General features: G+C 34.2%; 1 protein-coding gene, 1 long non-coding RNA gene and 1 pseudogene across 2 annotated transcripts; all 3 read right to left on the bottom strand.

Moving 5' to 3' along the window:
• Positions 1 to 1,022: 1,022 nt before the first annotated feature.
• LOC146958918 (actin-interacting protein 1-2-like) lies at positions 1,023 to 6,049 on the bottom strand. The gene is made up of 6 exons (XM_085740418.1): positions 5,480 to 6,049; positions 4,276 to 4,437; positions 3,598 to 3,784; positions 2,875 to 3,294; positions 1,756 to 2,163; positions 1,023 to 1,534 (listed from the first exon to the last, which is right to left on the bottom strand). Exons 1-6 carry the CDS (start codon positions 5,869 to 5,871, stop codon positions 1,277 to 1,279), a joined length of 1,827 nt encoding a protein of 608 aa, XP_085596544.1. The 5' UTR covers positions 5,872 to 6,049; the 3' UTR covers positions 1,023 to 1,276.
• Positions 6,050 to 9,394: 3,345 nt separating this feature from the next.
• Positions 9,395 to 10,398, bottom strand: LOC146958917 (uncharacterized). The gene is made up of 3 exons (XR_015021949.1): positions 10,226 to 10,398; positions 9,830 to 9,973; positions 9,395 to 9,728 (listed from the first exon to the last, which is right to left on the bottom strand). It is a non-coding gene; the product is annotated as an uncharacterized LOC146958917 (long non-coding RNA).
• Positions 10,399 to 13,795: 3,397 nt separating this feature from the next.
• Positions 13,796 to 14,835, bottom strand: LOC146958916 (uncharacterized; annotated as a pseudogene).

The following is a 14,835-nucleotide window of genomic DNA, read 5'->3' as shown; positions in this document are numbered from 1 at the left end:
TATTCTATGTATTCTCCATCTACAAAAGTTATTAGAAAAATAAGTATTCTATGTTTGACAACTAGTGTCAATGATTCCAGACTCTTATTAATTATTATTGGTATTTAAGATATATTTTAAAAAAATAAAAAGATAAGAGGAATCCAACCAAAGATAACTACACTAGTCGTAGAGTTGTTTCCTTAAATTCAACGTTGTGTTTAAGGGGTGGAGGAAGGAGAAATATATTAATGATCTTTTCTTGTAATGTGATTTTGTCGGTATCATTTGGCTCCATGTTTTGCAGTAGTTCGGAATTTGTATTGTGTTACCTTATGATATTCATATGCATGATATTCGTATGCATGTTTTGCGATTTGGTGGTTCACATTTATTTCGAAAAGGACATTCGCCATTACATCCAAGTGATATGGTTGACATGTATTTCGATTATTTAAAATGAGCGCATTTCTCGTGTTTTTTTGCAACAGAGAAATGTCTCATGAACATTTACTTGATCTCGTCAAACTTTTTCTTGACGGTGGCTAAAAGTCTAAAAACCTAATTCCTTTTTTTTTAAATTTTATAACGTCATTCTTTTGACTTTCCCCTTATTGCGCACACCTTATATTTTAATTGAAATTTATCTTTTTCTTGTCTCAAGTATTTAACCACCTATTTATTTCTTCGCTAGACTCTCTAAGTACAAGGCTCTTCAATGTGCTTCGTTAGTACATCCAAACGAGCTCAAATCCTATAAGGAAATCAAACCCTTAAAACCTCATGCTAAAGTGTAAAGAAGTGAAACTATCGGCCTGAACTGAATGTGCAAGGTTTGCAACCCAGAAGTTGCAGATAATAGACATGTTAAGTTAATTTATACACATAAAATAAGACCGCAACAATCCTTGTTTCTTGCTCTCTTTTCTTTTTATTGAATCCCTTGTTTGTTAGATGGACAAATTCGCTTATTGAAACAAAAATGAATTAAATTGCTTTGATAGGCAAAATAAAGGAAGCTAATTTGCTTAGACAAAGACCAATTGTTGCCAATTTCTTTTGAAATTATTAAGAATGCCCCATCTCTGCAGATCAAAATCGGCTAGGATAATAAAGAATAAGATTGTTAGTTCAAGGAGAAATCTGTCGAAAATAGATACTTAGACACTATTGTAATCTTAACTTTTCTTCCTACTGCATAACCATTGCAGAGCGAACAGTGAAGATAATCATCATATAATACAGCGCATCAATCAATTTCTTACGACAAAACTGCAACATACATTGGGAGGCTAATTTATTCTGAAATTAAATCCCAAACACGAACGCAACTATCTTCTCCCGAACTGACCACTCTTTCTGGCTCAATAAAAGTCAAGCCATACACTCCACCTAAATGAGCCCCTTTTATGGTTCTGCGGCTTGATGCTGGCTTTCCAATTTCGTATACAATAACACATGTATCAAGTGAACCAGTAGCTACCAGTTTGCTATCAGGTGACCAAGCAAGACAGTTTACACGTGCAGTGTGAAACAACATGTTATTAAGCACCACCTGAAAGAGAAAGGAAGATTTATTTAGCTGCGGCATTTCAGTAAGTTATGACAACAAAAAGTGTACATCATGATAATTGAAGCAATAATGTTACAATCATGAAGAGTATAAGTCATGTATTTCTCATTTCACGTAGGAAAATTTGGTATATATAGGACAGACAAAGCAATCAGGCAAAAACATTTCAACTTCATGGAACAGTCATATCAGGCTCAAGTTACCTCTCTGGAAGCACAGTCCCACACAACAGCTTCACGATTAAGATCAGCTGATGCAAACATGGAAACATCCGGAGAATATCTGATTACACTGATTGCTCCTCGGTGCTTCTCAAGAACAGTTTGTTCTGTAAGTGTATCTCCTGAGATAGAATAGATATGCAGCTTACCATCTTGCCCACCTACAATTGCTTCACTGCCATCAGGGGAAATAGTAGACGCTGTCACAACAAAGCCAAGGTTTACGGTGGTGACAATATTTGAACCGTTAAGTAAGACAACCCCAGATTCAATTGCAATAAGAGCAAGCTTGGGGGAATTAAGTGCAAGGCCCAAATCCTTTGGCTGGCTTCCAACATCAACATGCTCAGCAGGACCAAAATTATCTCCTTGTAGGGGAACTCTGTATACCTGCATTTAATACATTTAAATTTAAATACTATCAATTGAAGGCAAAAGCCATCAGTGACTTTTAGAATAAAAAGCTTGATTTCCATTCATTTAAATGAAGACCGACACAAATGATAATAATCTGCTCCCTTAATGGATTAAATTATAGAATCAAGAAATCAACAAGTTGCCTGTAATAATTCTACTCTAGAGCTAGCTTTTGAATATCTATTAACATGTCCTTAGTTTATGAATTGGTAATAATGATTGAAGACTTCATCCAATTCATGTTGCACCTACAGTAAATGCATTAATAAGCAACATTTTGTTTCACAGATAATCAAGAACAAAGTCTTCGTTAAAGATTGTTTCAACAGTTGCAAAAATCAGAGGCCTAGATTTAGATTTTACACTTTGATGCAAGTTCAACCTCTAATAATGGAATCAACAGACTTGATTTTGCATGTTCTTTCAACATAATACATGAACAAAACAAACTCCCTGGCTTCTACCAGATGTAGTTTAAACGCAAATAGAAATATTTGAATTTTTGTAAAAATAATTCAGCAATCAGAGTGACATTAGAGGTGTAGTTTCACTTTTATGTTTGATATGGGCATCGATGACAGAACAGCTGAACATAAAATGTATCTATAGGTTATTTTTTAAGCTTGACAATAGAAGAGCCCATATGATGATAATGATTAGTTATGACACATATATATCAGTTACCTTGTTGTCAAATCCAGAAGTAACAACTTCTTCAGCAGCTGCTAACAATTTGATTAATCCAAATTGTTTACTGTCAAACTTACCACTATAGCCAATGCCTGGAATCCATCTAATGATCACTCCATCATAGCTACTGGACAAAAGCATCTTTTCACTTTTGTTGAGCAGATTCAGAACAGTGATATTCTTCATGTGACCAGATAAGGACTTTGGGCTTTGATCTAGATCCTTAGCAGAGTATAAACTAATCGTGCCACCAAGGGAGATAGTAAGCAGATGATCATTCTGCCAAAGACAACCAACGAGCATGTCCTCCACCCCACCAGATTCAGGATGTGCCAATGTCTTATGTACTGTTCCATTACCATTCTCATCAATATCCCACACTTTTGCAGACTTGTCAGCAGAGACAGTAAGAACCTGTAATTTTTTATACTTAATTTAAACTAGAATGTAAATAGCAGCACTGAACATCTAAAATAGCACAAATAAATTCATAACATGTTCCTCCTTACATATATGATGTTTGTATGCATGCACATTCATTTGTGTATGTGTATCAGTGTATGTATATGTATGTGGTGATTAAGCTTTCAACAATGCTAAACCAGTACAGAATCGATTTCACATAGCAATCTTATATACAATTCTGGCCAAAAGACGAAACTTTTATCCATGTCAACATAATAAAACAGTAACATTCAAACACAACCTCGAGTTCACCTGTTTACTGTCAGGACTCCAACTAACAGCATATATGCTGCCCTTGTGACCGTCTTCTTCAGAAAACTCTCCAAGTTTACTCCCAGTCTTTCCATCATATATAATACCCTTCCTATCTGAGCTAACTGTAACGAATTTGCTTCCATCTGGAGAATATCTAACACAGTTGACAAAATTCGTATGGTCCCTGCAGATATAGAATGTCTTCTATGACAACCTGAATAAGGAAATAGAAACCTACTCAACCCAAAATACTTATTTCATACTAGAACTAGATCCTATTCCAAGATGTAAAGAATTGATAATACTACGACTTACAAACTTATGATGAAGTTACCATGTTAAAACCCATTTCAATCTATTTGACCAAATAACGATTGCACTACTTTTCATTAAAAACTTACTTGTTTTAGTTGCTTAACCAATGCCTCTGGGACACTGGTTAACATTCTCCATATTTTAATACCCTAGGAATAGACATACATTCATTTTTTGTCTATTCAATGCGTGGTTGGATACATTCATAGGAAATGTTATTGATAATAGACTACCCCCTTAAAAAGAAGAGAAGGGAAATAAAAAAAAATGAAAAAAGGGATAAGCTCATTTATAATTTGAAAAGTTTATCTACTGTTTAATTAGAGAGTCAGATATGCTACAACAGATAATAACACTTACCTGATGGACATATTGAACTTGAACGGTGGACCTTCATAAAAGTTTGCTAAAAAATCTTCTCCACACGAGACAATGCGGAATGGCCTTGTTGGTTTGAATGCACAACTTAGAACCCGCCGCGAATGGCCATCAAAATCACCAACAGTGGAACCTGAATCCCACCTTCAAATGCAAAATGTTTTAAACATTAAAAAAGGGATCAGGTGGTAAAAAAGAGAGAGGATGGAAGCACATTCACCCATGCATGCAATTAGTCAATTATTCCAAGTAAAGAGGAATTAATCTGACAATATGGTAATTTAAATTCAAGACTTACTGCAAAAAATATATTTAAAATACTCAAACAAGTTAGGAAATCAAATGGTTACATTACATCTATCTAAATCATACAGGGTAGACGGAGACATACGGAGACATGATAACTGATGTGTTTGGCTCTGCTAAGTGGTGGAGACCATAGATGCCATAGAGTAGTTGAAATTTGAAAATGCAATTAACCAGCATCCATTACAAGTTTTTTTTTTTTTTCAAAAGAATTTCCATACAATTTCCTTGGTCACATGAGCAATACAATATTATTTAGGATAGCTCAACTCTGCACAGAACCTTACCACATGTAACAAGTTCTTATTTATTTCTCAAACAACCCATAGTCAAGCTTACTTAATTCATCCCTGTATATTAAGATTGAGTTCTTATTTTTAAATATAATGAAGTCACATCTTCCTCACTACTCAAGAGAAATAATGTGATATCAACTAATCAATTCAAATTTTTATATTTGTACATGAACATTTCCCTTATTATTATATTAGTAAAAGGAGATTCGGAGGCCTGTGGCCAAGACTATCAAGAATCTGATCCACTCCACCAGTGATTGTGACTGGATCATCAAACATTCAAACTACACGTGAGATACATAGATATAAATTTGATATTGCATGAAATTAAAAACAAACAAAATCGATAAATTAATAAAAATAGAACAATTCAGATCTATGAAGGGCAGACACAAACAACGTGGATATTGGCACATCAACGTTGATAATAATTTGAGAAAACAATTAGTTCAATATAATCACATGAGTCAGTGTTGTGTGGATGTTAGACAAACACGTGTGAGACACTGGACACGCATTCGATCATTTGTAACTCAAAAGTCATAACATAAATAATGAGGTAGGAAAAGGATAAAGGTGATTACATAAAAGCGCGAACAAACGATTTTCCCTTTCCATCTCCACAAGCAACAATCCTCTGACAATCTGCAGACCACTGAAGATCATCGATCCGACCAGATAGAACACGAAACTCATTTTTGAGAACATAATCATTATGAGTTCCCCAAATGCGAATGGTACCGGAAACATCAGCGGACGCAATCCATTCGCCGTTGGGGGAGTAACGTGCGACGGTGACAGGATAAGAATGTTCGCCGTAAACAGAGACTTGTAAGGGATTATCAAGATTGCGAATGATGACGGATCGTGCAGTGCAATAGAGAATGTTGTTGGTTTTGGGATCGCCGGAGATGAGGATGCCACGGCCGCGTTCGGTGGATGGTGCGCAAGCGTAGGTTTCAGAGAGAGTTGCCATTGTTGGAATTGAGGGTATTGTGCGTGTAGTGTGAAATTGTTATGCTATGCTATGGTTTCTTTCTTCATATTGTTTTGTGGTTGTAGAGAGAGTAATTGCGGGAATGAAGGAAAACGTTTTGAACAAGTTGGCGGTTTAAAACTCATTGTTTGCAATTTTTAGAGGATTGAATACTAGTATACTTTATCGTTGATTTGTTGGTTTAAAACTCATTGACCATTGTATTTTTTTTATTTTTTTTTTTTAAATTAAAACTCATCGTATTTAGCACCCAATATATACTATATTCTACTTTTCCTTCAATATATATATATATATATATATATATATATATATATATATATATATATATATATATATATATATATATATATATAGGAGATGTATCATATGAGAGGAGTTATTAAAATGAAAGGTGAGAGGGTTACATAATAGCCATTAGATCAAATTAATGGATCAGATTAAATTCAATTTTAAAGTGTGCTCCCATATCTCATCATCTCTCTTCTTTATTCTGCACTTTTTCTCTCCTCTCACTCTTTTTCTTCCTCCCTCCTTCCTTCTTGTTTGTGTCAATTCAGTGATTATACCTTGAATTAGCATGTGCCTCTCTCAATCTTGTCATCCAAAAGCTCTCCCATTTTATTATCAGCAGTGGATAAATTCATACATATGAACACGTAATTAAAAATAAAACTAAAAACATCACATGATTAACAATGAGTCTCATCTGCTCCAAAGGGTGTCCTTCTTAAACGCATAATCGTCGTCGTGAACCTATGCTGATTTAATAATTAAGAAATCCCGATCCGGCTCAGCCATCCTCCACATGCCTTAGACACAACCCATCATCACTCCACCCGTCATCGTAGTGTTGCCGATTTGCTGCCGCACCAGGGTTTGAGGGAGAACGAAGGGTTGAGGTTATGGTATAGTGATTCAAAGCGAGGTTCTTAGGCTTAGGGTCATCTACGAGAGGCTTCAGATCTATAATTTGGGATTTAAAGCTATGGGAAATTGCTCTTATTGTTTGGGTCAATGGAAACTTTATGTTTATGGTGGAAGACTATTCGTTAAACAAGATTGTCCAATTTTATTTTATACAAAATTTCAGATGTTGATTTTTTTATAGTTACAGAGTTAAATTTAATCCAATCTAGAGTTAAGAAGGGGTTTTTAATAGACATTGAAGACATTGACTGAGATTATAAAAAACCATTAGTTAAGAAGGGATTTTACAAGATATCAATGTGTTTTTTATTAGTCCAGGTTGGTGGAAGGAAGTATAAGAAAAAAATGAAAGGGAAGTAACTCAAGCAATCGATTCAATCTATGATGGTTTTGTCAAAACTCAAAAGGGAAGAGAAGACAACTCCCAGAAACCAAAGGTCACAGCGGCAAGAGAGATGATGAGATATGGCAGCACACTTTAAAATTGAATTTAATCTGATCCATTAATTTAATCTAATGGTTATTATGTAACCCTCTCACCTCTCATTTTAATAACTCCTCTTATTTGATACATCCCTTATATATATATATATATATATATATATATATATATATATATATATATATATATATATATAGGACATATATTATGAGAATGAGTATTTTAAATGAGAATGATGAGAATACATGTGAACCTTTAGATCAAACATAAATGGTCCAGATTAAAAATCATAATTTTAAACAACACATGGACTCTCCCTAGCCTATCAATTTTCATGAACCATTCACTGTTCATCTTCTCCATGTAACTCGCATCCTTGCCCTTTGCCTCTCCGTCTTCCACCGCGTCTCCCTCTCTACCCACGGCGGTGCAACCGCATCTCTCCACTTATGGTGGCGCAACCGCCTCTCTTCGAACCGCGAAAGTCGAAAACACCGGCGACCCGCGGTGGAGTCGAAGCAAGTCCAAAACACTGGTGACTGCGAAAACGGTGGTTGCTGTGCCTAGAACCATGGTCGCCACCAAGAGGGTCACCGATAACCCCTAACCACCACTCACAGTTGTTGTTTAATTAAAAAATAAGGGATTGACAATTGAAATTGTTCAGAGCTTTGCAATTGAAACTAGGGATTTCAAAACTAATAAAATGAACAAAGCAGAATTGGAGAGAGAGAGAGAGAGATGGTTTAATTTTAAATTAAAAACGCAGCTAAGAATCATGGAGATGAAAAGAAGGCAGCGATGAGAAAGGGTGGTCACAGTGAGAAGAAGAAGAAGAACCGTAACCTGAAGATGAAAAGAAGGCAGCGATGGTCCATGTTATGTTTATTTTGGTACTTTAAATCTAAGTCTTTCATTTTAATCTAAAGGGTTGATAATGTATTCTCACTTTCTCATATAAAGTTGTCATTCTCACTAGATATGTCCTATATATATATATATATATATATATATATATATATATATATATATATATATATATATATATACACACACACACACACAATAAACCCACTTCATTTCATGAAGGTCTATTTTAGCAAGCAACACCTTTTCACTTGGACACAATGACCCTTGTTTTTGTTTTTTGGGCAAATTAAAACTAAAGGGCGCAAATGTAATTTTCATTTAAAGGTTAGATTTACTTTTTTCTTTCACGAGAAACTCTCACATGTCCCCTCTCTTTCTCTTTCTTTCTTCCTTCTCTGTTTCCTTAACCCTTCTCTCCCAGAGTTTCGTTTCTGGCGCCGTCATGTTTCAATTCTACCTCTGATCAGAAACACAGCTGTCTTCCTTTTACGGGTTGCCGTTGTTACACCTCAACAATGCGACTTTTTTTAACCTTCCCTCAAAAACGCGTCATAGCATCAACGGGCGTCGGCACCGGTGTCGCTGCGGCATGATTCACCTCCGCCTCCCATTAGAAACGTGAACAACTTAATTCTTTCATTTGTTTTCTGAGTTTCGGTCCTAGCTTTTGAGTTTTGGTTTTCAGGGTGGTAGCTTGGCCGTAGTTTGTGGCGTTACTGTGTTTTTGTTGCGTTGCCCATCTTAGTTTTGTTCCTTTTGAGAGTTTGTTGAGGGAGGACTAGTTATTGGTCTTGCCCTAATCAATTGTATTTTCTTTTGCAGTTGCTCGTTACTTCTTGTACAACTAGTATGCATACTAAATTTTTACTTGAATTTACCCTTTGCAAGATAACATAAATGACTATGTTTGCATCAATTATACTTGTCACAAACTGCCAATTGTGACCAAGCTTTGTTCCATTTTAATCCAATGTTTTTAGCAAATTGAACACCATCACACTTGATGGAACTGCAATAAGTTTAATCTTCCATGAAATTATGACTGCAAAACTTGCTCCTCCACCGCCTCTAATAGCTCAAAACTTGAGTGGAAGTGAGTTTTAGTTTTATTGCATTTGGATTCAATTGAGTTGCGACACTAAAACATATTTGGTTTAGTCATTACTTCCTTGGTTTAAAGGGTTGGGTCAATGTTGTTTTCTTTTGGCTAAAATTGAATATCAATGCAAGTATGCAACTCCAGAAACTATAAGATGTAAATTCAATGTCAAACTAATGATAACATTACCATAATTCAAGATCTTACAAGCAAGTATTACACAATGAAAAACTAACACTGCTGAAACACATGTATGAGAAAATTAAAAGTACAATCATATCCAACACAAAACCAAACCGACAAAAATTACACTGCTGAAACAGAAAAATAAGTTGGAACGCTACTGCAAACACAACAGACCCTGACTGAACAAAACATAAGCTGCTGCTACAAGAGTTGAACTCAAACCAAACAACAAGAACAAGCAGAAACATTGTTGCAGCATAGTAGACCGGACCTCACTATTAAGATGATTTTCTCCAACCCTTCATTATCCTAACAAAGAACAAGAAAAAAACAAATAAGTATAAGATTGTGGTATGATTAATTTTCTTCCAAGAACAATGGATTGATTAATTTTCTTCTATCCAACTTACATTGTGGTACGATGTCGCACAATGAAAATGTTGTCGTTAGTTTCAATTGCGGCATTTTCTTCATAAGGAACACTATCATCAATGTGATTGGCTTGTGGCTCTTGAAAGGTTAGATAATCTTATTTCATCATCTTCAATTCAAATCTGAATAACATTTAAAACAACTCATTATTAGCAAGAACAGTTGTAAATTACCCAAAAAAGAATAAAAAAACTGAACATTTTTAATCAAATTGAAATGGAGCAAACTAAATAACATAGATACTACTACGTAAGCTAAACGAAGCAAAAGCAAAAACAAATACTTGAAACATAGATAAATGATTTTTTACATATGATGTCAATCCATTGGACAGAAAATGAACATTTTTAAACAAATAGTAGAAGGGAGTATACCTTCTCTTCAGTACAAGATTCGTTGCATATGATTTCACTGTAGAAGCATGACGTCAATCCATGGAATGTGATGAGTGACAAACACAAGAATAAGAGGGAACAGAGAAGGAAGAAGGAAAGAGAATGTGAGGGACATGAAGAGTTTCTCGTGAAAGGAAGGAAAAAAATCCAACATTTGAACAAAATTACATTTGCGCCCTTTAGATTTAATTTGCCCAAAAAACAAAAACAAAGGTCATTGTGTCCAAGTGAAAAGGTGTTGCTTGCTAAAATAGACCTTCATGAAATGAAGTGGGTCTATTGTAGCAAACCCCATATATATATATATATATATATATATATATATATATATATATATAGTTAGGATCCGTTGACACCAAATCAAAACCGTTCTTTTTTAAATCTTAACCGTTGGCATTTATTCGCTTTAATTGTTGAGATGAAGACTCGTTAGCGGAAAAAGAAATCACGCTTCTTCTTCTTCTTCTTCTTCTTTTTCCTTAACTCACTCACAACAGCTATGACACTTTTATTTTTACAGAAAAAGTTCTATCATAATTTGTAAATTGATCAGCCTCAATTCCATTTGACATTAGCAATCCTAGAAGCTTTGGTAATGAACCTCAATGTCAGCCCCCACTTCTTGTTTTCATAATATTCATTATTTTATATTTTATTTTTTGGATCTGACATCTCATGGAAATTTGGATGTTGGAAATTAAACAAATAATGTGATCGATTATGTTGAAATTTGGATTGAACATCTATTATTTCCCTAAATCCCCAATTGAATAAAGTTGAATTGTTTATAATTCTCTGTCCTAAAGACCTAAACAGCTCAATTGTTTTCACCATTCTTCTTGATATTAATTGGAGAGGGTGAAAATCAGAGATGAGCTACAATGGGGGGAGACCGATGATTAAAATTCAGTGACGGAGCTGCAATAACATAGACAAACTGAAACCCAACATGTAGAAGGAAATCATGTGGGCGAACAAACGCAATAATCACATGAGCTGTTTAATGAATAATTTTTAGCTTTTAGATCAAATGATATGGACGGTCAGAATTTGGTGTCAACGAATCCGTTGACACCTGTTGTCAACGGATCCTGACTCATATATATATATATTCGATACTTTGCCGATAATTTTTTTTTTTTTTGCATTATAAACCTTTTTAATACTATCGAGTATCTTCGTCCTCTTTTATAAATACTCAAACATAGTCATAAAAATGAGTATTTATCACACCCTTGTAGCGATAAACTTTAGGCATTTTTTTACCATGACTATCGTTTAAGATTTTGACATGGAAATGAAGAATTGAAATAATAAATAGACATAATATTTTTACTAAACTACCCTTATTTTATAATAGAAAGAAAAACTTAAATTGTATTGAAAATTGTGAGAGAGAAAAGTGGAGTTTTGTTGCAGACAAAGTTGAAATAAAATAAATTAAAGTTGCATCAAGTGACATTTATTTTAAAGCAATTTTTTTTTTACTAAAACGACACTCATTATGTAACATCGAGAGTATTTGACTTAAATCTTGATAATCAATTTGAAGCAATACTCCATCCGTTTCAAAATACTTGTCCAATTTTTGCAATATGCACTATTCAATTGACTTACTTTGACCATACTTTTTAACTAATGTATAAATATAAATATTAGCATGTAAGATGTTGTTTGATTTGTCTCGACAAATATTTTCAAAATATTAAATTTTTATAATTTTTTACTTTAGATAATTAAAAATATTAACGGTCAAAATTGTGCATTGACATACGTGAAGTGGTTGACTTGGACATGTATTTTGAAACAGAGGGAGTATAAAATTAAGGTCTTGCTAATCGGTGCCCCCGAAGCACTGGTTAAGCATACCATAAAAGAGAATTATTACCATAAAAGGAAACTGATTTTGACTTTATTATAAATTAATTACATAATCTTAATGCATTAACTACTATATAATTTTCTTTTTCATATCCTTAACCAGTGCTACCGGTTAGCATTTCCCATAAAATTAATATCCAAATTAATAGAGGTTTGAATTTGTTTGTTTAGTTTGACCAATTTAAAGATGAAAACAATTTAATTGATTTAAATTGAATATTTAAAGTACTAATTAATTTGGTTTTTATACTGTGAGTGATCCAATTGTGGCCACGAGCATTGCACAAGGTACTAGAATCTTTACCATTACATATTACACTAGCTTGGAAACCCGTGCCAAGCACGGGCTAGAATTACGACTATTTTTTTTTTTTTATAAAATCTAATCAAACGGCAAATTCATTATTTTATACACAATATATCAATAGAATGCATCATTATCGTATTTTCGATTGCATATTATATACAAATATCAACTCGTATATAGTTATTTGGATTTTTGTATCGTTAAACAGGAATGATTTAACAGATGTAACGTCGCAATATTAGTATTTAATGCCAAAATATTTTACACGGATGACTAAAATTAATCATGGATGGAGACATGAGTCTTTTTTTTTTTCTTTTATGTTTTGCATATAACTGGGAGTGTTGGAGTCTCGAGGCCTACCACTGCATATACAATTATTTGTCCCTACCCAACGAATCGTCTCTACCAGATGCCCTTATATATAGTTTCTTTCAAATTCCATGATTTCTATAGCAGATACCCTTATATATACAAAGTTAATATCGTGCATACACTTGATTCATCTTAACACCAACTATCTATCGCACTTTTTAACTAAGCATATTATAAAATAACCCATCGACAAAAACACAACAGAAAATGCTTGAAAAGGGACAACAAAATTGTCATGTGCATGCACATAGACATAGGCGCTCCAAAGAACAAAGAAAAAAAGACGGATATATAGCAGGTTGTATAAAAAAAATGAAGCAGAACATACAGTTGATAATCTGGTCACAGAAAGAGTACGACTTACATTATGAAAAATGAGAAAGATTAGAAGGATACTGACATTATAAATAAAATTAAACTATGTATGAGAATATTGGAGTTGCTCTATCAGATAATAGAAAAACTGAAGTCTCAGTAGATAAACACCTTAATGTATCAGGCAGTGTTAATTTTAGAGCCGAAGAAAAGGCATTGCACCTATTGCAATTGGTCAATGATATTTCAATGCCATAGAAATTCCATTAACGTCAGCCTGTGTACATCTGAATGATATCACGTCACCTGAAGCACAAAATCAGCACCTCAAGGTACATGAGACCAAATATATTGTCAAAAAGGGATAAAAAAAAATATTACTTCATATAACATATTAGTACCTATAACAAATTGATCACTCAGCCTATTCTTTACACAACAATAAATGTCGTTGGATTTTATAAAATGAAATAAGGAGTGTGATCTCAATTGTTAGTTGCAGAATTGTAGTTTATCTATATGATCAATCCATTACTCTTTCTTTGCGCAACTATTAGAATGGTTTCAAGTAGCAACAACCAATTAATATCCAAATAAAAACTATATATTACAACGAAGTTTAAAAGAGAGAAAAAAAACTCATACCCACCTGCGTCATCAGGAACGACTGGTTAAACGTTTTGAAAAACATCACGATACACAACATTAGTGGTCTCAGTACACGCACGATTTTCTTCATCCAATATAAGCATTTTCAATCCCTTTTTGGAAATGACTATCGACACAGCGTCATACAACTGTCCATGAGTAAAAACCGGTTTGGACTGACCCTGACTTGTAATTATTGTCATTGCAAAATGCAAAGCCAACAGGAACTGTCTCGTAGTGAATTTGAAAGGCAGTTTAGGATCACTCGGAACTAAGTTCATTCCTGGAATAATTACTTTTTCACCAGCATTTTTTCCGTAACAGTTGCACCAATAAAGTTCTTCCCAAGATTGTCTACAATCAACCTAGTTCCATGGCACAATCCAGTTGCTTGGTCAATGTTCCTCATCAACATAATTGGACATCCAACTTTAAATCTCAACTTGTGGTTTGGAATACCGGAAAACTTGATATTGTTTAAGAATTCGATGGTAAACCATTCACTTTGTACCTCACTATTCTAGTCTGATTTGAAAACCGAATCAGAACTGGTATATTCCTTTTCGTCTCCTGGAACCAATGATAGAAATTTACGTGCTCAACTGCGTCCAGTGTGAAAGCAAGTATCCCCCGCTCATGGAAAAAAAATCTGAGATCTTCATGTTTTGCAAAAAATTCAGATATACAAAATCAACCAGAGAATGCAACGGATCAAAGGAATCTTTTATCAGCAACTCATCAAGAATGGGTACGTTAATTTATCCACTCTCATTGGCGGATCCTATTCCATCTCCAATTGAAAGCATCCAATCAACGAATTTCTTATCTCAACTTGCTCGGCACGAACGGTTGAAACAGGTAAACGCATATTTGTTGTAAGTGTGAGAACCTTACAGTGACTCCACAACTTTGATGAGTTGATGAATGAAGCAAGTATGTCTTGTCTGCATCCTTTTCTTATCACTGGCAAAATTTGTCTGAAATCACCGCCCAAAACCACAGATAGACCCCCAAATGGTTTGTCTGTATTATCGACACCATCATAAGACATTATATCGTGCAT

Source organism: Medicago sativa, chromosome 1 (genome assembly GCF_051527215.1).
Source record: "Medicago sativa cultivar Bolivia chromosome 1, Bolivia_mono, whole genome shotgun sequence".
NCBI classification, from domain to species: domain Eukaryota; kingdom Viridiplantae; phylum Streptophyta; class Magnoliopsida; order Fabales; family Fabaceae; genus Medicago; species Medicago sativa.
Note: the sequence above shows the minus strand (reverse complement) of the source record. Positions and strands in the feature narration are given on the sequence as shown.

Coding starts and splice junctions, on each gene's coding strand:
- LOC146958918 (XM_085740418.1), bottom strand. CDS start 5,871: ATGGCAACTCTCTCTGAAACCTACGCTTGCGCACCATCCACCGAACGC. Junction 4,438..5,479: donor TCGTTTGTTCGCGCTTTTAT/GTAATCACCTTT, acceptor TTGCATTTGAAG/GTGGGATTCAGGTTCCACTG. Junction 3,295..3,597: donor GGAGTCCTGACAGTAAACAG/GTGAACTCGAGG, acceptor AAAAAATTACAG/GTTCTTACTGTCTCTGCTGA.